The 24,844-nt window shown below is 45.1% G+C and overlaps 1 protein-coding gene and 2 pseudogenes across 1 annotated transcript; 2 read left to right on the top strand and 1 right to left on the bottom strand.

Annotated features, from left to right (window-relative positions):
- The first annotated feature begins 9,229 nt into the window (after nucleotides 1-9,229).
- Nucleotides 9,230-13,267, top strand: LOC124647936 (annotated as a pseudogene).
- A 3,150-nt stretch (nucleotides 13,268-16,417) lies between these two features.
- On the top strand, nucleotides 16,418-20,059 carry LOC124706681 (cyclin-dependent kinase C-2-like). Its single transcript, XM_047238355.1, has 12 exons — nucleotides 16,418-16,539; nucleotides 16,634-16,715; nucleotides 16,790-16,880; nucleotides 16,970-16,999; nucleotides 17,120-17,232; nucleotides 17,313-17,385; nucleotides 17,489-17,609; nucleotides 17,705-17,822; nucleotides 18,551-18,690; nucleotides 18,794-18,851; nucleotides 18,966-19,036; nucleotides 19,178-20,059. The coding sequence occupies exons 1-12, from the start codon at nucleotides 16,430-16,432 to the stop codon at nucleotides 19,740-19,742; spliced, it is 1,572 nt and encodes a 523-aa protein (XP_047094311.1). The 5' UTR covers nucleotides 16,418-16,429; the 3' UTR covers nucleotides 19,743-20,059.
- Nucleotides 20,060-20,213: 154 nt separating this feature from the next.
- On the bottom strand, nucleotides 20,214-23,412 carry LOC124647935 (annotated as a pseudogene).
- Between the last annotated feature and the right edge of the window lie 1,432 nt (nucleotides 23,413-24,844).

The raw sequence follows: 24,844 nt of genomic DNA, 5'->3' as shown, positions 1-24,844 counted from the left end.
ACATCTCCTTCTAATAACAATAATGGTGTGGACACAGATAAACCGATTGTGAAAGATAACTATTCTATTTCTTATGATGACACTGTGCCTCCGATCTCTGATGTTCATTACAAAGAATGCTATGATATAGGTTCTAACTATCCTTATGAAACTTGTCATAGTCATGATTGGGTTACCAAAAACAATTCCCTTAATATGCAACTTGTTTACCATGTTCAAATTCTTGATAATTATCCTGCTCCAATTACTATTAATGAAAAGAACTCTCCTTATGCCAAAATTAATGATACTTCTATGCATATGAACCATGATAAGAATGTTTTAAGTGATGGGTATATTGTGGATTTCATCAATGATGCTACTGAAACTTATTATGAGAGAGGGAAATATGGTTATATGCATCTTAATAATATTAAGTTTCCCCTCTTTATGTTGAGAATCTGGAAGTTACTCGTGTTTTATCCTCTTATGCTTGTCACTTTGTTCTTCATGAATTCATTTGTGTACAAGATTCCTCTTCATAGGAAGCATGTTAGACTTAAATTTGTTTTGAACTTGCCTCTTGAAGCTCTCTTTTGCTTCAAATACTATTTCCCGCGAATGGATTATTAAAACTGCTGAGCCCATCTTAATGGCTATAAAGAAAGAACTTCTTGGGAGATAACCCATGTGTTATTTTGCTACAGTAATTTGTTTTTATTTTGTGTCTTGGAAGTTGTTTGCTACTGTAGCAACCTCTCCTTATCTTAGTTTTGTGTTTTGTTGTGCCAAGTAAAGTCGTTGATAGAAAAGTTCATACTAGATTTGGATTACTGCGCAGAAACAGATTTCTTTGCTGTCACGAATCTGGGCAAAATTCTCTGTAGGTAACTCAGAAAATTATGCCAATTTACGTGAGTGATCCTCAGATATGTACGCAACTTTCATTCAATTTGGGAATTTTCATCTGAGCAAGTCTGGTGCCATTTTAAAATTCGTCTTTACGGACTGTTCTGTTTTGACAGATTCTGCCTTTTATTTCGCATTGCTTCTTTCGCTGTGTTGGGTAGATTTCTTTGTTCCATTACCTTCCAGTAGCTTTGGGCAATGTCCAGAAATGTTAAGAATGATTGTGTCACCTCTGAACATGTGAGTTTTTGATTATGCACTAACCCTCTAATGAGTTGTTTCGAGTTTGGTGTGGAGGAAGTTTTCAAGGGTCAAGAGAGGAGGATGATATACTATGATCAAGAAGAGTGAAGAGTCTAAGCTTGGGGATGCCCCGGTGGTTCATCCCTGCATATTTCAAGAAGACTCAAGCGTCTAAGCTTGGGGATGCCCAAGGCATCCCCTTCTTCATCGATAAATTATCAGGTTCCTTCTCTTGAAACTATATTTTTATTCAATCACATCTTATGTACTTTACTTGGAGCGTCTGTTTGTTTGCTTTTGTTTTTGTTTTTGTTTGAATAAATGCTTGTGTGGGAGAGAGACACGCTCCGCAGGTTCGTATGAACACATGTGTTCTTAGCTTTTAATTTTCATGGCGAAGGTTGAAACTGCTTCGTTAAATTGTTATATGGTTGGAATTGGAAAATGATACATGTAGTAATTGCTATAAATGTCTTGGGTAATGTGATACTTGGCAATTGTTGTGCTCATGTTTAAGCTCTTGCATCATATACTTTGCACCCATTAATGAAGAAATACATAGAGCTTGCTAAAATTTGGTTTGCATAATTGGTCTCTCTAAGGTCTAGATAATTTCTAGTAAGGTGTTTGAACAACAAGGAAGACGATGTATAGTCTTATAATGCTTGTAATGTGTCTTTTATGTAAGTTTTGATGTACTAGTTCATGCTTGTGTTTGCTTCAAACAACCTTGCTAGCTTAAACCTTGTATCGAGAGGGAATACTTCTCATGCATCCAAATACTTGAGCCAACCACTATGCCATTTGTGTCCACCATACCTACCTACTACATGGTATTTCCTGTCATTCCAAAGTAAATTGCTTGAGTGCTACCTTCAAACAATTCAAAATTTATCACCTCTGATTTGTGTCAATGTTTTATAGCTCATGAGGAAGTATGTGGTGTTTATCTTTCAATCTTGTTGGGCAACTTTCACCAATGGACTAGTGGCTTCATCCGCTTATCCAATAATTTTGCAAAAAGAGCTGGCAATGGGATTCCCAGTCCCAAATTAATTAACAAAAATAGACACTCCTCCATGGTATGTGATTGTTGGACGGCACCCGAAGGATTCGGTTAGCCATGGCTTGTGTAAGCAAAGGTTGGGAGGAGTGTCATCATAATAAAACTAAAATAAAAAGGTACTCCTTCATGGTATGAGATTGTTGGCAGGCACCCGAGGATTCGGTTAGCCATGGTTTGTGAAAGAAAGGTTGGAAGGAGTGCCACAATAAAAATAAAATAAAATGGGAGCCGCTCTTTGAAGGTTTGTCTGGCAAGGGGGTTAGAGTACCCGCTACCAGTCGTTGACAACAACATACACCTCTCAAAACTTTATTTTTATGCTCTCTTTATGTTTTCAAAACCAAAGCTCTAGCACAAATATAGCAATCGATGCTTTCCTCTTTGAAGGACCATTCTTTTACTTTTATTGTTGAGTCAGTTCACCTATTTCTCTCCACCTCAAGAAGCAAACACTTGTGTGAACTGTGCATTGATTCCTACATATTTGCTTATTGCACTTGTTATATTGCTTTGCATTGACAATTATCCATGAGATATACATGTTATAAGTTGAAAGTAACCGCTGAAACTTCATCTTCCTTTGTGTTGCTTCAATGCCTCTACTTTGAATTATTGCTTTATGAGTTAACTTTTATGCAAGACTTATTGATGCTTGTCTTGAAGTGCTATTCATGAAAAGTCTTTGCTATATGATTCACTTGTTTACTCATGTCATATACATTGTTTTGATCGCTGCATTCACTACATATGCTTTACAAATAGTATGATCAAGGTTATGATGGCATGTCACTCCAGAAATTATCTTTGTTATCGTTTTACCTGCTCGGGACGAGCGAGAACTAAGCTTAGGGATGCTGATACGTCTCCAACGTATCGATAATTTCTTATGTTCCATGCCACATTATTGATGTTATCTACATGTTTTATGCACACTTTATGTCATATTCGTGCATTTTCCGGAACTAACCTATTAACAAGATGCCGAAAGGCCAGTTCTGTTGTTTCTGCTGTTTTTGGTTCCAGAAAGGTCGTTCGGGCAATATTCTCGGAATTGGACGAAATCAACGCCAAACCTCCTATTTTTCCCGGAAGGCTCCAGAACACCGAAGAAGAGTCGGAGAGGGGCCAGGGGGCCACCACACCACATGGCGGCGCGGGCCAGACCCTGGCCGCACCGGTCTAGGGTGTGGCGCCCCCAGGTGCCCCCCTGCGCCGCCTCTTCGCCTATAAAACCCCTTTCGACCTAAAAACGCAGTACCAATTGACGAAACTCCAGAAAGACTCCAGGGGCGCCGCCACCGTCGCGAAACTCCAATTCGGGGGACAGAACTCTGCGTCCGGCACCTCGCCGGACGGGGAATTGCCCCCGGAGCCATCTTCACCGCCGTCTTCACCGCCATCTTCACCGCCATCGCTGCCTCCATGATGAGGAGGGAGTAATCCACCCCCGAGGCTGAGGGCTCCGCTGTAGCTATGTGGTTCATCTCTCTCCCATGTACCTCAATACAATAATCTCATGAGCTGCTTTACATGATTGAGATTCATATGAGTTTTGTATCACTACTATCTATGTGCTACTCTAGCAAAGTTATTAAAGTAGTTCTATTCCTCCCGCACGTGTGTAAAGGTGACAGTGTGTGCACCGTGTTAGTACTTGGTTTATGCTATGATCATGATCTCTTGTAGATTGCGAAGTTAACTATTGCTATGATAATATTGATGTGATCTATTCCTCCTACATATGCATGAAGGTGACGAGTGTGCATGCTATGTTAGTACTTGGTTTAGTCCTTTGATCTATCTTACACTATAAGGTTACTTAAACATGAGCATTATTGTGGAGCTTGTTAACTCCGGCATTGAGGGTTCGTGTAATCCTACGCAATGTGTTCATCATCCAACAAAAGTGTAGAGTATGCATTTATCTATTCTCGTTATGTGATCAATGTTGAGAGTGTCCACTAGTGAAAGTGTAATCCCTAGGCCTTGTTCCTAAATATCGCTATCGCTGCTTGTTTACTGTTTTATCGTGTTACTACTGCTCGCATTACTATCGCTTGTTTATCGTCCCGGGCAAAGCACTTTTCCGGTGTCGTTGCTACTACTTATTCATACCACCCGTATTTCACTATCTCTTCGCCGAACTAGTGCACCTATTAGGTGTGTTGGGGACACAAGAGACTTCTTGCTTTGTGGTTGCAGGGTTGCATGAGAGGGATATCTTTGACCTCTTCCTCCCTGAGATCGATAAACCTTGGGTGATCCACTTAAGGGAAACTTGCTGCTGTTCTACAAACCTCTGCTCTTGGAGGCCCAACACTGTCTACAAGAATAGAAGCTCCCGTAGACATCACACACCAAGTTTGGGTGATATCAACGCACTAGAATGACTTTTCAAGTAGTTTGTTGCTGCATATTAATTTTGATAAAATTAAGGTGTTACATTTCTTTGCAAATAAGCCGGTACAGAAAACAACTGTGTAACTTTGCGATAACTAACGATGAATAATTGCATAGTCACTACATACTTTGCGGACTTTAGTAAGTCGATACGACTATGTACCTTTTTTTATTCCCACACCAAATAGTGATATATACTAAATGCATGATGGCACTCTCTTCAACTAAAAACCTGATTTCTCTTGCATGCTCTGCTTCTTTAATTTGTTGGTACGTCACCGCAGATAAGAAATGATTTCTTGGGTTTTTAGCATTCTAGGGAAGTTTAAATTAAGTTTGCATGTTCAGGGAGCTATCAGGTCGCAAGGCCAAAAACAACCTGTTATTTTAATTTTCCTTGGTGCTCACGAAGAAATTCAGTGGTCTTCATGCACTAATCAGTGTCTCAAACATATTGTGCTAATGAAAACATGAATGGAAATAAAATTACTCTTAATGCAGAAGAAGCCAGCCATTTCATCGAAGAGTGAAATTTTGGGAAAGAATATCACGTAAATGCATGAATGATGTTGGGGTACTGACATTTCATGCAACACATGTACATGGAACAATGTATTAGGTAAACGCTCTATGGATACATTTCCCATAGCTTTGAGAAGGCAAAGATCCTCTCCTTGCTTGAAAATTACTGGTATGTTAGTTATATCTCAGTATTATCCACTGACGAAGTTATGTTGTTGATTTTCAGATGGTATTCGAGCCGTACTTTCTTTGGGTTATAGAGCCATTGCCATCACACGGGTCCTCGATGCCACTGATTGGGCGAGAAACGAGAAGCTTATCGCGGCGAAGAGTGCTGGCTTCGCCGACGGTGAAAATGTTGACCACCTTACAAAGGAAACAATAATCCTTCCAGTCAGTCACCCTTGGTCAAGGGAAAGGAGATCATTGTTCTTTCTTCTGACGATGAAGACTACTACTGGGAAAGCTGGGTCTAACGACTAGAAGGGCACAAGAAAAATGATTATATGTATATATCATGTAGTTCGGTATCGTTCCTTACAGCTGCGCTTTCAGGATCTATTTCGTGCAGGCAAAATCGGACAACTCGGTCGTATAACAATGACTTACACTTAAGTTATTGCGATGGCAGTCAGACCGGCCACATTTGATAGTTGGCTCCAAAGCATACATATAATGGATTGCCTCTACTTAGGCGTTTCCTAAAATACATTTTGTCTGTAAATAATGTGTTCTCTAATCAGTCTGTACTGTTTGACCGCCATTGTTCGGGGATAATGATGGAACACATTGGTGATTGCATCACTAGGTACTGAGTCTTGCTGAAGACCAGGTTGGCTTAGTGATCTATGCGGTCTGCTTTCGACCAATTGCTGAATCATAGACCATATAAGCCTTAAAACTGTAGAAGTGCAGGTGCATGCGTATGGGACAAGCAACATCAACTGCTTAATCTACCATTGAACTATAGGTTTTGACTCATATTTGCGTGTACCAGAAATATTTATGAAATTTCCCTACATAGCACTACTATGCAAGTATTGTAACGTTGAGTGTACTTTTACCGGCGCGGCGTGCCGCTGCGCCAATTTTGCTAGTTATTCTAATTAGGATTTATTGTGCTCGCTCTTAGGACACTGGAGATCCGGTACGAAAGAGAGGGAGTAGCTTGTTAATTTAGTGAAAATGTGTGGTAGAAATTTCTTTCGAGACGTGACTGGAGATGGGTCTCAGGAGATACCAAAACACTCAATCCGGCACTCCTGCCGCCGGATGTGATTAAGGGTGAGGACTGTAGACATTGCGTACGGTGGAGTATGGCCACCTCGAGTGAAATAACTAGTTTGTCTCGTCTCGTCGCGTCACTGCAGAAACAAAGCCGAGCAGGCAGCATTGAGGATGGCAGTACCACAGTACTACCAGGACCAGTGTGCAGCATGGGGTTGAAGCGACACTACTTGCTGTACCACCGTAGAATGAGATGCGAGTCGAGAAGAGCAGGGCGGGGCAAGCCGCACAAGATCCAGCGAAGGTGTCAGTGAGCAGCGTCGGGGCGATTTACACAAAAATAACCCTTTGTTGAAAAAAACGCACAAAATGACCTTCCGGACAAACTATTTCACGCCTCTAACCCTTTTGTGTGGCGCCCTTCACAAGGGCGCCACACTGCCTATGTGGCGCCCGTGGAGCGGCGCCACACATTGTCAGCAGACAAGCTCGAACCGCCACGTATCACAGAATGTGTGGCGCTCTGCGACAGGAGCCACACGAAGGCTGTGGCGCCCTTGCGAAGGAGCCACATAGAAGCGTGTGCGCCCTCGCGGAGGAGCCACACAAAAGGGTTAGAAACGTGAAATAGTTTGGCTGGAGGGTCATTTTGTGCTATTTTTATCTAAAAGGGTTATTTCTGTGTAAAGCCACCAGCGTCGGAGGGGGCATAGCGGCGCGTGGACCAAAGCAAGCGGCACGCACTGCCTCGTCCCTCCCTCCGCATGTGGAGGCACGAGACGACGACGCCGATGACCGCGCTCGCTGCGCCGGGCCGGGCGTGCATCCAGTTGCCACATTCCCCGGCTCCCCTGCCGCAGCCTCGTGGCCCCGTGGGCGATGGAGCGGGACGCTGCCGCCTGTGCGCTCCCCCCGCGGCGGATGGCTGGATCTCTCCCGGTGCTGGTTTCGAAATTGGGACGGTGGTGTCTCGTCTGCGTCGGCTCTGTTCCGGCGGGGTGGTACTGGTACAGTAGTACCGCGGTACGGATTCCGGTAAGTTTCGTTGTTTCGAGCTGCCCGTGAGTGAGGTCTGACACTGACAGGCGGCAGAACGGCTACTTCGTTCGTTGGGCGGCACGGGAGGGTTGACAAACTGTCAGGCAATGAAATCGACGGGAGTGGAATGGAAATATAAAAGTATATTTGGATGTCTACCATTTTACTGTCGCTAAGATGATGGAAATTTGCCCACCAAGTGTGACGTTTAGAAGAAGCTTTATTGGTCCCAGACAAACCTCATGGCAGGAATTGTTACAGCGTCTCGATGATAATCCTTAGCTGGCGGCTTACAAGAGGTATATATAGACGGTAACATCGATCTGCTTCGACCCAAGCCTCCAGGGACGGGCTCTTCTTATGAATTTGGAACACAAGATAACATTCTGGTCAAGGCATGGCCGCCGGCGGCCTCTAGCGTCGCAGGTTCCCGACCCAGGCGATGAAGCCTTCAACGCGTACTAGTTTTTCAATTCCATGGATGAATGATTTTCTTCCTCTTGTTTCTCCATATGAATGATGTGTTCCATCAATTAACAATGTTTTTCATCTCAAAATAAAGATGAAATGATAAAATGCATCATGCCGATGGATTCGCCGCCTCGACCCAAACAGACAATGAGGAGGACATGACCCAGTTTTGTGTCTGCCGCCAAACCCAAATGGACAAAATTTATGTTCCAAATGGATCTGAGTGCTGGAAGTTCCTTTACTCTGCATATAAGCTTTGGTTAAAGTCAAACCTTTTCAAATTTGACCAATTATATGAAAATGTATATTATTATTTAGAAAATAAAAATAAAATTATTAGCATCATAATGCAATGTACCGCACATCATTTTTGCATTTGATTATGTATATATTGATATTTTATTATAGATAGTTGGTTAAAGATTAAGAACTTTAACTTTGGCCAAACCTTATATACCCCTCCATTCCAACGAATAAGTCTTATAAATTCACTCGAAAATTAACATCATATAAATTTAACCAATATTATATATAAAAATGTGAACATTTATAATGACAAATCAGTGCTAGTACTGTAAGTAGATTCACCATTGAATATGTTTTTATAATACTCGCTCCGTCTTGGTTTAACAGGCGCACACGTAGTTTAAGATAAAGTTTAATCATTAATTTGGTCATCATAATATAAATTATATATCTACAAAATCTATACCATTAGATATTCAAAAAAGATTTCAAATAATATAACTTTTTAAACATATATTTCATATTTAATTGACCAAAATAATGGTCAAACTAATTTTTTGAACATCCTGTGCGCCTGTTAAACCGAGACGGAGAAAGTATATTTGTTTTATGTTTCAGATGTTTATATTTTCTTCGTTACATTTGGTTAAATCTTAAATTTTTTAACTTTTAACTAAATTTATAAGCTTAATTCATCCGAATGGAGTAATAATATGAAAAGGAGGAGTCCTTTCACACGAGAAAAAAAAATTAGAGAATTGAAACAGCGAAAGTAGAGGACGCCATTATTGCACACTCATCGTAGGCTCAACCCCACGAGGCCGCCATCATTAATCCCTGAGTTGGGGAGGCGTAGTAACTGTCCAATCAAAATCATATCGAGGAGGGAAAAGAGCGAAGCTGCCGAGAGCTGCACGCTCCGGTTAATTTTACCGAACCATCTCTCTCTCTCCCTCTCTCTGCCAGCCTTCTTGGTAGGCTAGCAGCAGTAGTCGGAGCAGGAGCTAGCTGCCTTCTTCGCCCACCTACGCACGCGGGCGCGAGGCGTGGAATCCAAACAATGGCGGCCGAGACGGCGCTGGGCTCCACGGATCTGTAGGCATTGCGCGGCGCGGCGGGTGGCGCGGGATGGGATCTGGGAGCAGCAAGGGCGCCTCGGCGCCGACGGCGGCATCGTCGTCGTCTAGCGGCAGCGGCGAGGCCAAGAAGCGGAGTGGCAAGGGGAGGGGCAGGACCCTGCTGCGGCTGCCGAGCTCCTCCTGCTTCCGGGGCTTCTCGCCGGAGCGCGACGCTTCCTCTACGCTGCCGGCGCCGGCGCCTGGGATTGAGGTAACGAGTCCGCCGTTTCTTTTCTCTATGCCATTGGTGAATCGGGGTGTTGACCTTTAGTTCAAAATAATACTAGTAGTAGTATATTGCCTCCGCCGCCGTGGTAGATCTTGCGTTTGTTTGGTGGCTGCTATCTCTCTCTCTGTCTGCCTTTGAACTTCGGTTTCGGTTCAGGAGTTTGGCTTCTCCCATTTTCCTGCCAGGATTTCTTCAGACTTGTCCAGTCGGTGTTTTGTTGGATGGGGAGATGATTGTTCAGTGTGCCTCGTCGCTGGATTCATAATTTTGTCAGTATGCGTGACTTCTGATGTTTAGCCATTATCAGTGAAAAAAATGGTTATGTCCTCTTGGGCAGACATTATTTTGCAATTTTGAGAAATGCAGAATTCAAACTAGGAATATATGTTTTGGCGAACGACAAGTTGCGCTTGTGTTAAATGTCAGGGATCTGTAGTATCCAGAGTCAAATTCTACCCTTGTAATTGAATGTTGCATTCTTGTGTTTGCAGCCAAGCAAGGGAGGGGAGCCTGCAAGGCTGTCCTCACTCACTCGCATCGGCATATCAGATGAAGATGCTCCGACGGTTCCTAAACCTAATCCAACTGAAGGCAGAAACGTGCCTCCATCAGGTACCAACAGAGATCAAGACGATGATGCATTGCAGAATGCCACTGCCACCAGCACTGCAGTCGGGGACAACCGATTGCCAAATCCTTCTGATAGGTCGCGCCCATGCTTCGGTGTCAACTATGGGTTGAGCAGAGCTGTCAGCTTGGGATCATCAGCGGCATGCTCCATTCTGTCATCCGGCCTCTCCACTTCAGCTAATCCTGTTGGAGGCCGTGGAGCTGTGGACAATTCTTCTGATGTGAACATCCCCCAACAAGGTGGCACATCGACTTCTGGGATCGATTCAAGTCTGGATATGCTTAGAGATAGCGTCACAACACAAGCTAGAGCGGCTCACCAGGCTAGGAGAAATTTGCTGGAATCCGAAGATGCTACTTTGAGGTATTCAAACAGAAGGATAGGTTCCCAGGAACCTTCTGAAGGAAGTGTCCGGTTTAGCCGAACACTAAGTGTTGGACGACTTCGTGACAGGGTTCTCAGGAGGACTCCATTCTCAGATGGTTTATTCACCCCTTCACTTCTTTATGATAGGCCAGTGTGGCCACCAGGAAATGGTAATGCTATGCAAGATTCGTCAATGATGCAACGGACTAACTCAGACAGAAGTTCCGATCCGCAACCACACCCTTCAGCTAACAGCGTGTACAATTCTGGCTCTGCAACTCTAAGAGAGGCCGGTAATCGAGATCTGCTTGAGCGCAGATCAGCTTTTCTTGAGAGGAGGAGGAGGATACGATCTCAGGTGGTCTTCGCTCTACAGTTAAAACTGTTTTGATCCTTTCTGACTTGCCTGCATGTATATTTATAGATTTTGCTCTCGTAGCAGGTCCGAGCTCTCCAAAGATTGGGCAGTAGGTTTGAAAATTTATCAGGACACGAGAGATCATGCATTCTATCTGGTCAGCATAGAACAGGAAACTGCAACTGCAGAACAAGTAGTCGACCAGGTAATTCTGATGAAGAAACCGGCCCAAGGGCTAGCATATCAAGAATTGTTATGCTAGCAGAAGCACTTTTTGAGGTATGTGGTGCACGTATTGCTTTTTTTTTTCCTTCACTGGAGAAGGCTGCGGTCTTACATCCACATGGTTATGCCTGTCATAGGTCCTGGATGAAATCCACCAACAGTCTGCTGCTTTATCCTCAAGGCCATCGTTTCCTTCAATTGGATCTGTTCCTGCTCCAAAGGAGATTGTCGAGTGTCTTCCTGTCAAGGTGTACAGGAAGCCATTAAAGCACCAAACTGATGAGGATGCACAGTAAGTATTAGGCATATTTGGAAATTCGTTCACAAATGTTACTTAAATATTTCGACTTAAGCAGAAGCAGCTTTTGGTACATGTGTCACTGTTTTGTTACTAGTACTCTGCGATGCACTTTTGGGCATAACGCAGTATGCATGCACAAGCTGGGAAGTTTTTTTTAGATGTGCACATGATGGGAAGTTAGTATACCTGAAATGTCAATACCCATTTTCACTTCTGCATAGACATTATTGTTGCTGATAATTCTAAAGGACTGCAAGTATCCATAAGAATTCAGATTCACTGCCTTCAAACTGCAATTGCATACTTAGGTAAACCATTTGATTAGAAATTACCTGAACCATTCAATCACAAACCAAATTCTTGGACAACAATATGTTAGATTTGTATGCCCCAATCTACCATTAACGCCAAAATAGCTGTATGAATGAAAAGGTATTTATGGGCATTTGTAATTGAACTTGAAGGGCAAGGTGTCCAAATACCGTAAGCAGCATGTATATACTTATAAAAAATGTGCTTTGGATTGTTGAATTCTAGGCCTTGCGAGATCCTGAGCACAGCTGCTATTCCTTCAGTGGTGCACGTGGTTTCTGCAATTGCAGTTTAAGCTACAGGATCATTTCCAGCTGTCTAGCACTGATATATGTTATAATGTTACAACAGGGCACTGTTTGACACTGTTTTTCCATGTATTTATTTGTAAATATTATCTTTTGGGTTTTGTATTGATGTTTGTACATATCTATTGAATGAATTTAAACAACCATGTCTTTTTTTTTACTTCTAATTTTTCCTCCACAATGTAGATGCTATATTTGCCTTGTTGAATATGAAGAGGGAGACTCTGTTCGTATACTTCCATGCAATCATGAGTTCCATTTAACATGTGTAGATAAATGGCTGAAAGAGATTCACAGGTATTGTTCATGAAACTCATCAAGGAAAAGATCAAATCAACATGCTATGATTATTTCTTTGACATGCTCTAAAGCTATTCCTTGACATGCTATCTAACATGAAAATTGACATTTTCTGGTGAAAAAGCCACATGCTTGGTGATCTGATTTTCTGTAAATGTTCATGAAACTCGTCAAGGAAAAGATTGAATCGACATGCTATGATTATTTCTTTGACTTGCTCTAAAGCTATTCCTTGACATGCTATCTAACATGAAAATTGACATTTTCTGGTGAAAAAGCCACATGCTTGGTGATCTGATTTCCCGTAAATGATTTGGAAACTTATAGAGATTTTTTTGTACAAAATACAAAATTCAGTCATAAACAAAGCACGGTTGTCTGAATTTTGTTGTTATATACAAAATACAGTATGACAGCTTGGTTTCTATATTCAATTGACCTAGGTCTTAATTGTTGGGAAATTTCTTGTCTGAATTTTGCTCTTCCTGAGCTGCTAGTAATATTTATTATTATTGTGCTAAGGTGAACCTATGTCTCCTTTTTCTAGGGTTTGTCCACTTTGTCGTGGTGATGTCTGCAAGATTTGATTCGTTGGGCATAGGGAAACTCAGCTGATTCTTTTATCTCTTAAGGATCCAGCTTCTCGCGAGAAAAATTGAGCTTCCGACATTGTTCTCTGATCCGACCTGATAGAACCTGCAGAATCTTGCAGGTATAATTTGAAATTGCTTCTTCACTCGTCTGGTCAGAACAACTCAGGATGCTCCATGTTATGCCAAATTTGCATCACAGTCATCCCCATTATAAAACTGATGAACTGTCATGTGAATTTGAGATTGTTGTACTGTACGGTGGTGGGAAGCTAGTTGATATTGGTGTCCGGCTTACGGTTTCGTGATGTTTGAAATGGCTATCCTTTTAGATGATGTGTCACAAGAAAAGTGCCAAACTGTGACAACCTTTGATATTGAAGGTTCTGATACTCGTTTATATTAGCGTATGTGCATGCGCACATGGTTCTGGCACGCGTAGAAATTATGTATGCAAGTCATGCTGTAACATATGCTTATCGTATGAGTCAAAGGATGCCGCGGTATGGTGGAACATATCTTGTTGAAGTACGGTTGTCATACTGTAAGTCTGTAACATGTAAGCCTACGAAATTGCATTAAAAAAATGACCAGCTGTGAGGCCAACGATACTCACTCATATTGTCTGGGTAAAGTTTTATAGGTTTTATATATTACAGCAGAAACTAAGCCCAATGACCCCCCGATAAGCATTACTTCTAATATATCTTTCATAATTTATAAAAAGCTTTCCAGATCCTCTAAGTGCACTGGCACACATTACATTTTAAATGATCTGCACTAAGTCAAGAGACAGACCCATGTTTGCCGAAGTGTCTAGTTTCACCATTTTAGGTGAAGAAACTGATTACGACATTGTGTGACTTTATAAACATCACAACATTATGAAATGCATAGCATCTCGAAGAAATGAAAGTTTACACACAGAAATCTGATATAGCATTGATGTGTGGGTATATCACATAAAAAACAAGAAAATTGAACTGGTCACCCTTGAAGACCTAAAAATATATTTAGAGATGACGAGACAAGAGATAAGTGTGGCAGTGGAGCATATTTAAAAGATAAAAAAGGATTTAACTATGCAGATGACATCTCCTGATTTTTCGCTAAGAACTTTGCTCCACTCCCACAAGTTTATGTAAGTTAATATCTCCTGATTTTTCACTAAGAACTTCGATACCTAAAGTTTATTTAAGTTAATATCAAAGGTTTATTATAAAAGTTTTCATAAGAAATATATAAAAAGGAGCCCATAGTAACAAACCAACCAAAAATTATGTATGTCAATAAACATACAACATTAGGATAACATAATTATTTCTGTCACACTAAACATTGGACAGCGAGATTATCCACCATCGGCCATCTTTTATTTAGACATTAGGATAAGGCATTCACCATGTTCGGAAAGTAATTACAAGATAAAGTATTCCAAAGAAGGAGACATACAATGATTCCATAATAACATACCATCTAATAATTATGTTCGCGAATAAACATACCTGACTAGGAAACATATTTTTTGTTTTATTTTGGCATTAGATTGGCCATCAAGATTATCCATCAACAACCATGTTAGTAGTAAATGAAACTCAGGCGTTACGATAAAGCCTCAGCCATGTTGAGAGTAAGAACTAATTAACATGGGATATGGTATGGATATGTCATCACTTTTAACTTTAGACATTAATGATAAATCTTCTGGTGATAAGGTACTCCCTCTGATCCCTTTTAAGTGACTCGAATTTAATATAAAGTTATAATATATTTGAGTTAATTAAAAATGATCGGAGGGAGTACTAGTGTTTTGTATATCACAATATGGACAGAACAGTCGATGCTCACTACATCTCGGTCCCAAGAATAACACTTCAGTCTTCAACGGACTTCTGACGAAGACAAAGTACATGGAGAACTTGAGCCGATGGATATGAATTTTTTATTTACCATGTGGATAAAGGCAAGATATTCTTTAAGCTATCTTATCCAGTTCCAAATACTCGGTCTCTTATTTCGCAAGATTTTTTCCAATTTTTTCTTTCCACAAAATTCTAGCATCCGAGAGTGACAATTTTCAAGGAGATGTACATATGAAGTCTTTAATTGAATTAACACGCATCATCATCCATCTGTGCTTTCCTAGGAAAACAGTTCCAACACTTACTCGCCAAAAATACAACACCAGGAATAATTTCTTTTTCTTTTGCATCATACTTCATGTGTTAACTCTGTCTGATGACGGTAGACAAAGATACATCTTATGATGTGCTTGGAGGCAATTGGGCCTTGAAATTAAATTGAAGTGGGAATACCAATACCAAGATGGAAAGAAGATGGCTCCAATTCCAATTCCGTCGTTTAGTTGGCATGATAGTTGTTGTTAGAATCAAAGGTGCTTATGTGATGATGCCTTTGGTAATTAAACTCAAAGTTGCCAATAATCCAAACAAAACCTAGCTTAATAATCGCACAAACATATTTAAAATTGAACGATTTCAGATATTTTTTCACGGTGCCAGATGAAGGGAGATTTTAGCGATACTGCACACACGTGAATGCAGCATATGGAGGACTGTTGTTGCAAAGATCAGATGTCCAAAAATTATTAGGACATGTACAATGATTATATCTTAGCATTGCTACCTAGGATAATTTATGATGTGGAGGAGAGAGAAATAAGAAAAAGATATTTATTTTCTCTTAGCTAAGAGCAATCTATCCCACCACTTTATTTTGGCAACCAATACCACATATATTTATAGTAAAAGATAGTACATGGTAGAGATGCACGAGCTGTCTCACAAAATAAAGTCCAAAAGATACTAGCAAATCTTCGAGATTTTCAAGCTCTTTCTTCTTTTAAGACACAATCTTGTACTTTCCTGAAGACAACTAAAGATAGATAACGACCCATAGACCAGCCTTGCCGATGTCGCTGGAGAGCCGAAAGTACGAATCACCATTGTCGAGGATGTAGCAGTCGGGACAAAAACTGCGAGGATAATCCTCCTCGCGGCAACCATGAGAAAATATCCAAATTCAATCTCGCGAAGGAAGATCTGAAGGCTATACTTAGAGAACCGTAATCTTCCAACACCACCATCGACGCCAGGAAAGAGATCTCATCATCGAACGAAGAACCGAAGATCACTTATTGCAGACGATACCATCTCAATTGAGGGAAAACGAACAAGAAGACGACTACCAAAATCCTAACATAAAATATTAAAAACACTACTGTATTTTTGTTAAAAACTCCACGCATAGATCAGGTTCCCCACTTCTGCCGACGATGGCGAAGCCGATCGAAGGAGGGAAACCGATCTATGAAAGAGGCTGAAGTGGAGGCGGCTAGGGTTTTTCTCACATGCGGCGGCTAGGTAATCTGTCCCACCACTTATTTAAGCATGTCTCATTATACTACTCCAGATATAAGACTAAAAAAATAACTATTAACCATCCGACTCGAGTTCAGACTCCAGGGTTCAGATCAGACCCCCACCCGACCCCTCTTCGTCTTTCCTTTCCCAATCCTTGCGGCGTGTCCTCTAAACCCTAGCGCGCCGGAAGGGAAAGCTCCGCAAGCCATGGCGGTGGCGGCGCCGGGGCAGCTCAACCTCGAGGAGTACCCGTCATGGGGCTCCCGCGGCGTCGACTGCTTCGAGAAGCTCGAGCAGATCGGCGAGGGCACATACGGGTACGCGTTCTATCGACCCCCCAATCTCAGTTCCCCAATCCCTCGAATCCCCTCGGCATCTTTCCAATTCGGCGGCGTCCTTGTCTTTTTTCAGGCAAGTGTTCATGGCGAAGGACACGGAGACGAAGGAGATCGTCGCGCTCAAGAAGATCCGCATGGACAACGAGCGCGAGGGCGTAGGTGTCCCGGTCGCGTCTTTTTCTTTCCCTTCATGATTTCTTGGCTCTGAGTTTTCGCTAACCCGACGCAGTTCCCTATCACGGCCATCCGCGAGATCAAAATCCTCAAGAAGCTCCACCACCAGAACGTCATCCACCTCAAGGAGATCGTCACATCCCCAGGTTTGACCAATAGTCTCACGAATTAGAACATGACTGTTAACTGCCCTGCCTGCGTCCAGATGACTGATGGATTGGATTGATTTTTGCAGGGCCGGAAAGGGACGAGCAGGGGAAGCAAGGTGCGGTTTCATTCTAAGAAAGATATTACTAATGTTTTTGATTCTTGTCACAAAAACTAAAGCAAATGGTCTGTTCCCTAACTTTATTCATTTGACCTGATGCTGTGTGTTGTTGAATAGTCGATGGCAACAAGTACAAAGGGAGCATTTACATGGTCTTTGAGTACATGGACCACGACTTGACTGGGTTGGCTGATAAGCCTGGGATGCGCTTCACCATTCCACAGATCAAGGTAAAAAACCATCCGTATCTGTATGAATGATGGTACTAGTTCCTACAAGTTGTAGTTGTTGATCTAGTGTCATGTACCAGTGCTACATGAAGCAGCTCCTCACAGGCCTTCACTATTGCCATGTCAATCAAGTCCTGCATCGTGATATTAAAGGTATGTATAGCAGAAAAAAATACTTGAGATTTTTGGTGTTATGTTGTTAACAGTTACTCTGTTATTTTTTATGCTAATCCTGCATCAAAATCAACTTCTGCAGGATCTAACCTCTTGATAGACAATGAGGGTAACTTGAAGTTGGCTGATTTTGGACTAGCAAGATCATTTTCTAGTGATCATAACGGAAACCTAACTAACCGGGTGATCACTCTGTGGTACAGGTATTTCAGTCTTACCCTTTCGTTGTGCAATTTGTATATTGCACTGTTAGTAATTGGATCTTGCTGACTGTTTTCTTGGGTTTAATGATTTTCAGACCTCCAGAGTTGCTGCTAGGAAGCACAAAATATGGTCCAGCGGTGGACATGTGGTCGGTGGGTTGTATTTTTGCGGAGCTTCTGAATGGAAAGCCAATACTGCCTGGAAAGAATGAGGTATGGTTTCTTAAGGTGTTGAACAAGTTATTTTGTCAATTCCTGATCCTGACTGTCATGTGGTTATTCTAAAGTGGAAGAATCCTTTTGATGATAATGAAGGGACATGTAATGTACTAGTAGTCTAGTATGTCATAAATCATAATGTGAAGCTAGAACTTAAAGGTAGCTGGGAACAAACAGATATGTGTAACAGACTTGGGGAATAATACAGACTATAGAATATCGCAAAATTCTCCATATCTATCTGAAGCAATACATTTGAACTTGGTTGTCAGAGGAAAAACATATCCTATTATTCTTGTACTCCTGTTATTGAAAATGTACTCTTGTTGGTTCTAACAGTGCTACAAAATTCTCCATGTCTACCATACTTACATTTAAATATGGTTAAAGTAGGAAATCAAATTCCATTTTGTAGACTTCTTAAGTTCTGTGAATACCCGCATCAGTCTAGCGTTTGATTCATTATTGATTGCTGAGAGAAATCTGAACCCATCTCTTCAGTCCTCAACCGTCTTCACTCTTAATCTACTTAATTATATGTACGGTTCTTTTGCTGGTCATAAGAACATAGCTGCTCCCTGTCAGCCTAGCAGAACCTTTACTTTGTGACACTTTCAGTCATTATCTAGAATCATTTAGCACTACACGTGTTTGTTCCAAGCAACTTGTGGTCTACATGCAATCTTGATTAATCCGTTGTCGCTCTTTGTTTTTTTATGCAGCCAGACCAACTGACCAAAATATTTGAGCTTTGTGGTACCCCTGATGAAATTAATTGGCCGGGTGCGACAAAAATGCCATGGTATAATAATTTGAAGCCTCCTCGCCCAGTGAAGAGGCATGTTAAGGATGCTTTTAAACAGTAAGTACTCTGTATTATACTTTTTTATTCATGTTATATTCTTGAAGCTCGCTCGGTTGCCATTTTCGGAAGAGTTTTTGCTTACTTCTTTGTGTGGTTCTAGTTTTGATCATTATGCCCTGGAGCTTCTGGAGAGGATGTTGACACTGGACCCTGCAAAGGTATAGTTTCTTCCTTTTTCTGTTTGCTCAATTAGTTTTTTTTCTTTCATGTTTTCTCAATTATCATCTCTTTGTATTTTCAACCATAATTTGATATGGGTTTGCATTATTCAGAGGGTATCTGCAAAAGAAGCGCTTGATGCTGAATATTTTTGGGCTGATCCCCTACCATGTGATCCCAAAAGGTGATACTTGTAGCTTTTCTCTTTCTCTGACTTGCAGCATGCCATAATCATCCTAAGTTTTATTTTTTAAGACAATTGTGCCACCGTTTTATTTTTCTCTCGTTAATTAATCGATTGTCCATTTCATGTTTGCTGATACAGCTTGCCAAAGTACGAGGCATCACATGAATACCAGACGAAGAAAAGACGTCAACAGCAGCGGCAAGCGGATGATGCTGCTGCAAAGCGGCAAAAAACGCAGCATCCTCAGCCTCATGCCCGCTTGCCCCCAATCCAGCAATCAGGCCAACTGCATCCTCAAATCAGGCCAGGCCAGCCTACGAACAATCCACACCCACCAATGGCATCTGGGTCAAATCATCACTATGGAAAGCCACGGGGGCCAGGAGGGCCTAACAGGTACCCACAAGGCGGGAACCAAGGTGGTGGAGGGTATCCAAACCGTGGAGGGCAAGGTGGTGGCTATGGTAGTGGCCCTTACGCTCAACAAGGTCGAGGGCCGCCTCCATACCCTGGTGGTGCGATGGGCGGGACAGGTGGTCCAAGGGGCGGCGGCGGCAACAGTGGCTATGGTGCAGGTGCGCCAAATTTTCCACAAGCGGGTCCTTATGGTCCTCCTGGTGGCCCAGGCCGGGGGCCCAATTACCCCCCACAAGCTGGTTCTCGAAACCAGCAGCAGCCTTATGGAGGAGGAAACTGGCAATAGTATGTACCATCTCATCAACATGTAATGTAGGTTTATTTTACCCTAGAAAGCCTTATGTCATGTAGGAATTAGTCACGAAAAGTTGAAAACTAATGTTGTATTTTGAGTTTAATTTAATGTGCCTGATGTACCCTTTGCTGGGATTTGGAATCTAAAAGATACATTACAGTAATTTAGGTGTGGGTATCCTTGTAGAAAGGAAAATGTATGGAAGTAGCTGTGCATTGTTGCCCGAAATTCTGTTCAGGTATGGATGTCCATGTCCAAGCAGAAAGAAAAAATAGCAGTGTGTTGTCGGAAATACTCCGTATATTCTATCTACGTGCCTGTGCAACTGAATTTTGTAAATTGGCCCCATGGAGTCTAAAAGAATCAGTACACATAGGTGTTCATAGGAGTAGAAAGCACTAAGCAGAAGGTTGTTGCCATTCTGTTCAGGTAGCAGGAAGAAAAAAAATAGTCTTTAAGAAGTTATTCAGTTTTAGATTGTGCTTCCGCTTGACCTTTGGCCTTGGCCATCTTCTTTGTCTGGTGCTCGTGGATGTCCTTGCTCTGGTAATAGTGCGGTGCGATCTCCACCAGCCACTCCGGCTTGAGCTCCGTCACCTGCCGGATGTACTCCTTGCTAGTCTGCACCAGCTCGTGGTACACCACCCACGGCGGCAGCACCTGCACCATCCCGGAGTTGGGGTGCACGAACACCTTCTGCTGGCACTTACCGGCACGGTACGACCCGTCCTTCTGCAGCCGTGCAGCGTTGCGGAAGTAACCCGCCGTGATCGCCTTCCTGATCGCGGCGAGGTCGCCGGCGCCGGAACAGGGCTCGATCTCCACCCGCTCCAGCAGCGCCTCCAGCTGGTCTCTCACATCTCGCGCGCGTTTCATGGTGCGCGACTGCACGAAGTTCTCGCGGCACCACTGCGGCGAGTAGCTCGACTCCTTCCACGCGTTGTACACGTTGAGCAGCGCGACGTGGTCGCCGACGTTGCCGACGTTGAACGCCTGCCGCGCCGTGTCCGCGTGCACCTGCTTGTCCTTGGGCCGGTAGAAGACGGCGTTCCCGGCCGACAGCATGGCCGCGATGGTCACCACCTCCTCCGAGCACTTGTACTTCTCCGACGCGACGATGGCCTTGGAGAGCATGGGGTCAAGGGGAACTCCGCCATCCTCCTCCCGGTCTTTGTCAGCTCGCCGCGGCCGTTGAGCGCGCCGAGGGAGAAGAGCTCCTCCAGCGCCTTGAGCAGCGACTCCGACGCCGGCGGGTCCATGAAGTCGAAGTTCACCAGGTCGTTGATCCCGAGCGCCTTTAGCCTCAGCACCACGTTGGCCAGGTTGCTCCTCTGGATCTCCGGCACCGTGTCGTCGTCAAGGTCGTTCCTGAAGTTGTACTCCGTGAAGAGGCGGTAGCACTTGCCGGGGCCCGTGCGCCCCGACCGGCCGGCGCGCTGGTCCGCCGATGCCTTGGAGATGGGCGCGCGGAGCAGCGACTCCATGCCCGTGCGCGGGTTGTACGACTTGATCTTGCAAAACCCTGGGTCGATCACGTACTTGATCCCGTCGATGGTCAGCGATGTCTCGGCGATGTTGGTGGCCAGGACCACCTTCCGGGCGCCCTCCGGCGTCGGCTCGAATATCTTGGACTGGAGCTCCGTGGGCAGGTTCGCATAGATCGGACAGATCAGCAGCTCCGCCATCTTGCTGGCAAGTGTCCTCATCCTTTCCTTGAGGATCTCCTCCACCGTTTCAATCTCCTCCTGCCCCGTGAGGAACAGCAGGATGTCGCCGGCGGGCTCCGTGACGTGCAGCTTCAGGATCGTCACCACGGCGGCCTTGATGTAATCCGCCTCCGGCGCAACGCTATAGTGGATGTCCACCTTGTACCGCCTCCCGGGGATCTTGAAGATCGGAGCCCCGTCGAAGAAGTCGCTGAACTTCACGGCGTTGAGCGTGGCGCTGGAGATGAGCAGCTTCACGTCGGGCCGGAAGCGGACGATGTCCTTGACGAGGCCAAAAGGATGTCGGTGGAGAGCGTGCGCTCGTGCGCCTCGTCCACGATCACCACGCTGTAGCTCGCCAGGTCCGGCTCGCCGAGGAACTCGCGGAGGAGCATCCCGTCGGTCATGTACTTGATCACCGTCCTCTCCGAGGTGCAGTCCTCGAACCTGATGGAGTAGCCGACCTCGTGCCCGAGCTTGACGCCCATCTCCTGCGCCACCCTCGCCGCCACGCTCATTGCCGCCACGCGCCGCGGCTGCGTGCACGCGATCTTCTTCCCCTTGGCCGTGTACCCGGCCTCGTGGAGGTACTGCGGTATCTGCGTGGTCTTGCCGGACCCGGTCTCTCCGACTATGATGAGCACCTGGTACTCCTCGATGGCCTTGAGCAGATCGTCCTTGAACTTGTACACGGGCAGATTCTTCCTCTCGTCTTGCAGCTCCCTCTTCAGTGTGACCTTCGCATCAATGGCCTCGGCCAGTTCGTCCATCTCGCCGTCGGCATCAATCTGCACGGACGACTTGACGAAGTCGACCGCATCATCGAAGAGAAGCTCGTAGCCATCGCCGGCCCGTCCAGCAGTATTTGATCCGAACTGCAGCCGAGATTTCCTTATCTGCTGCTCTTCCCAGTCCTGCTCTGAGAAATAGCTCCTCTTGTTGCCGTCTCCCGCCGCTTTGTCAGGATCATTGTACCGCTGCGTCGCCACGGCGAACCGCTTCTCCTGATGAACGTTTCCTGCGGCGTCGTAAGCCTCGGGTATCCTGTAGTAATCGCCGGCATCGTCGTCTTTTTTAGCGTGATCTTTGACAAGATTGTAGATTTCCATATCGAGCCTGTGGTCTCTCTTCTCGGCAGGCGTCAGCTCGTCGCCGTGGAACAAGTACTCGTGGTCGAGGATCTTGTCCCGCAACTCCAGCACCTTCTTCTCCGCCCGCTTCTGCCGGTAGGCGTACTTGGAGGAATCCCTGAGCTCGGAGATGTGGCGCGTGTTCAGCAGCGCCTCGGACCGTCGGGCGAGCTCGTCATGTTGGTGCCTGGTGGGCTTTCGGTCCATCATCGGTTTCCTCGTGTTGGCTGCGTCACGTTCCCTGATGCGCCGATCGAGCTGAGCCCTCTCGATCTGGTCGCGGTCAATCTCTTCTAGTTCTTCCTCATCTGATGAATCGCTGCCGGCGTCCTCCGGCGGACCAGGCCGCGGCCGCACGTTCCGCTCTGAATCGTCGTGCATTGCAGCTACTTGGTCGTCGCTGTCTTCACCGCCATGGCTCGCGCTCTTCCTCCGGAGGAAACGCTTCTTGCCTTTTTTGTTGTCAGGGGACGACGGGGCGGCGGCTGTTCCCGCATTATCTTGGTCGTCGTTTTCGTCGAGCAGCTTGAAGGTGGTCTGCTTCTTGGCGAACGCCGCCGCCTCCCTTACCTGCTTCTGGTACTCGCTGGCCCCGGCGGCGGCCTTGCGTGGGAACATGGCGTGCACGTCCTGGGCGAAGGCGACGGTGTCGGAGGAGGAGGGGAGCTCCGCCAGGTTGACGAGCTGTGCCGCCAGGTCCGCCGGCGATTCACTGTCCCGCGCGAGGCGGAGTACCAGCTGCACAACCATGGCCTCGGAGTAGCCCAGGAGCGCGATCAGACGGTCGGACACCCGCGTCTTGAGCCGGCCCTCCTCGCTCGCCATGGCCTGGGTCGCGTAAACTCTAGCCGATCCGGCCGCGACGCCGCCCAGCCTGGCCGCGACGCGAGGGGAGTCGGTTCCAAACACTCGAGGTGTGATCGCGTTATGCGTTGATGGCTCCCTATTTTGACCAGATCATGTAATCGGAAGCTGTCTATAACTGACTCTCGGTCGGTCGGTCGGTCCTGAGTATGGAACCCGTGGCTCCACCGGTGCCTTGCTCTCTACGGCAAGATATATTATTAATCCATGTAATTAAGCAGCGTAGAAGTTTGCTAATGATTGAAAACCAACCTCTAGATAAATGGCTTGAAGGGCGGCAATGTCATCCCAACTTATTAGGGACACTTGTAAAAAAAAAACTTATTAGGGATCAAACTTATTAGAGAAGCAAGTGCTAGCGTGGTGGCTAGAGCTCAAGATGTCGAGCTAGCCACCCCGGGTTCGAGTCGCAGAAGCGCTTGTTGACCAATGGGGTGCTATCCCGTGTGAAAACACACGCTGGAGAGGTCTCACCTATCTAACAACGTATAGCCAAGGGAGGGGCCATTCCCCCGTTGGTCAACGTTTTTTAACTTGACAATTTGGTGTTTCGCTAAAACGGTGCGAAGCGATCTTTCTGTCCATCGCGAGATAGTGGTGGTTTCATTTATATGAAGAGTTGACATACTAGTTTCTTGAAGGAAAACGCTGCCAAACCCTCGGGGGATCGCGCTCCATTCCTCCGCATCCTGCGTCTTCTGACGCGTGTCACCGGACCCAGCCCTTATGTTCTTCCTCTCACGTTCTCTTTCCCATCCCCATCTCCCTCCCCTTTTTTCTGGCCGCCCAGCGTCCTGCTCGCACTCCGGGTCACCCCTTGGCCGTCCACCCCGACTGCCCCTTTGCCGGAGCGCTGCCCGCGGTGCCCCGCTTGAAGGTCTTCGTCCTCATTGACTCGACCTACAGCTGCACCTTCCGTTACAGCTCCGCTTGCAACCGGAAAGAGCACGTGCTCCACCCCTCCCCCTCCCCTGTTCCTCCCCCGCGATGCTGGCGTCTAGTCGCGCGGTTTCCGGTGGAGCACAAGTGTGGGCAGTTGTTCTGCCGCAGAACGACGGGTTCACGATGCGGAGGCAGCAAGGTTTAGTGGTGGTGCTGGAGGTGCCGGGGTTATGCCGAAGGTGCTGCTGTGAGCGCCACTTGGACACCTCCACCTCTGTCACCCGAGTCGCATGCCTTAGTCAAGTTGCAGGTGGTGCCAAGGGTGCTACATAAGGAACACATGCACCGAAAAATGTGATGCCACAATAGTACATATTTTTTGCTACATTATTTTGCGAATTTTGTATTATAATATAAATTGTTTGCTTCATTTCTCCAGCGATGTTTCTGCGAAATCATTTTTTTGCTACATTTATTCTACATTTTTGCTATAATAATATAAAATTCTCGC

This window comes from Lolium rigidum, chromosome 4, assembly GCF_022539505.1.
Source record: "Lolium rigidum isolate FL_2022 chromosome 4, APGP_CSIRO_Lrig_0.1, whole genome shotgun sequence".
Taxonomy (NCBI): Eukaryota; Viridiplantae; Streptophyta; class Magnoliopsida; order Poales; family Poaceae; genus Lolium; species Lolium rigidum.
Note: the sequence above shows the minus strand (reverse complement) of the source record. Positions and strands in the feature narration are given on the sequence as shown.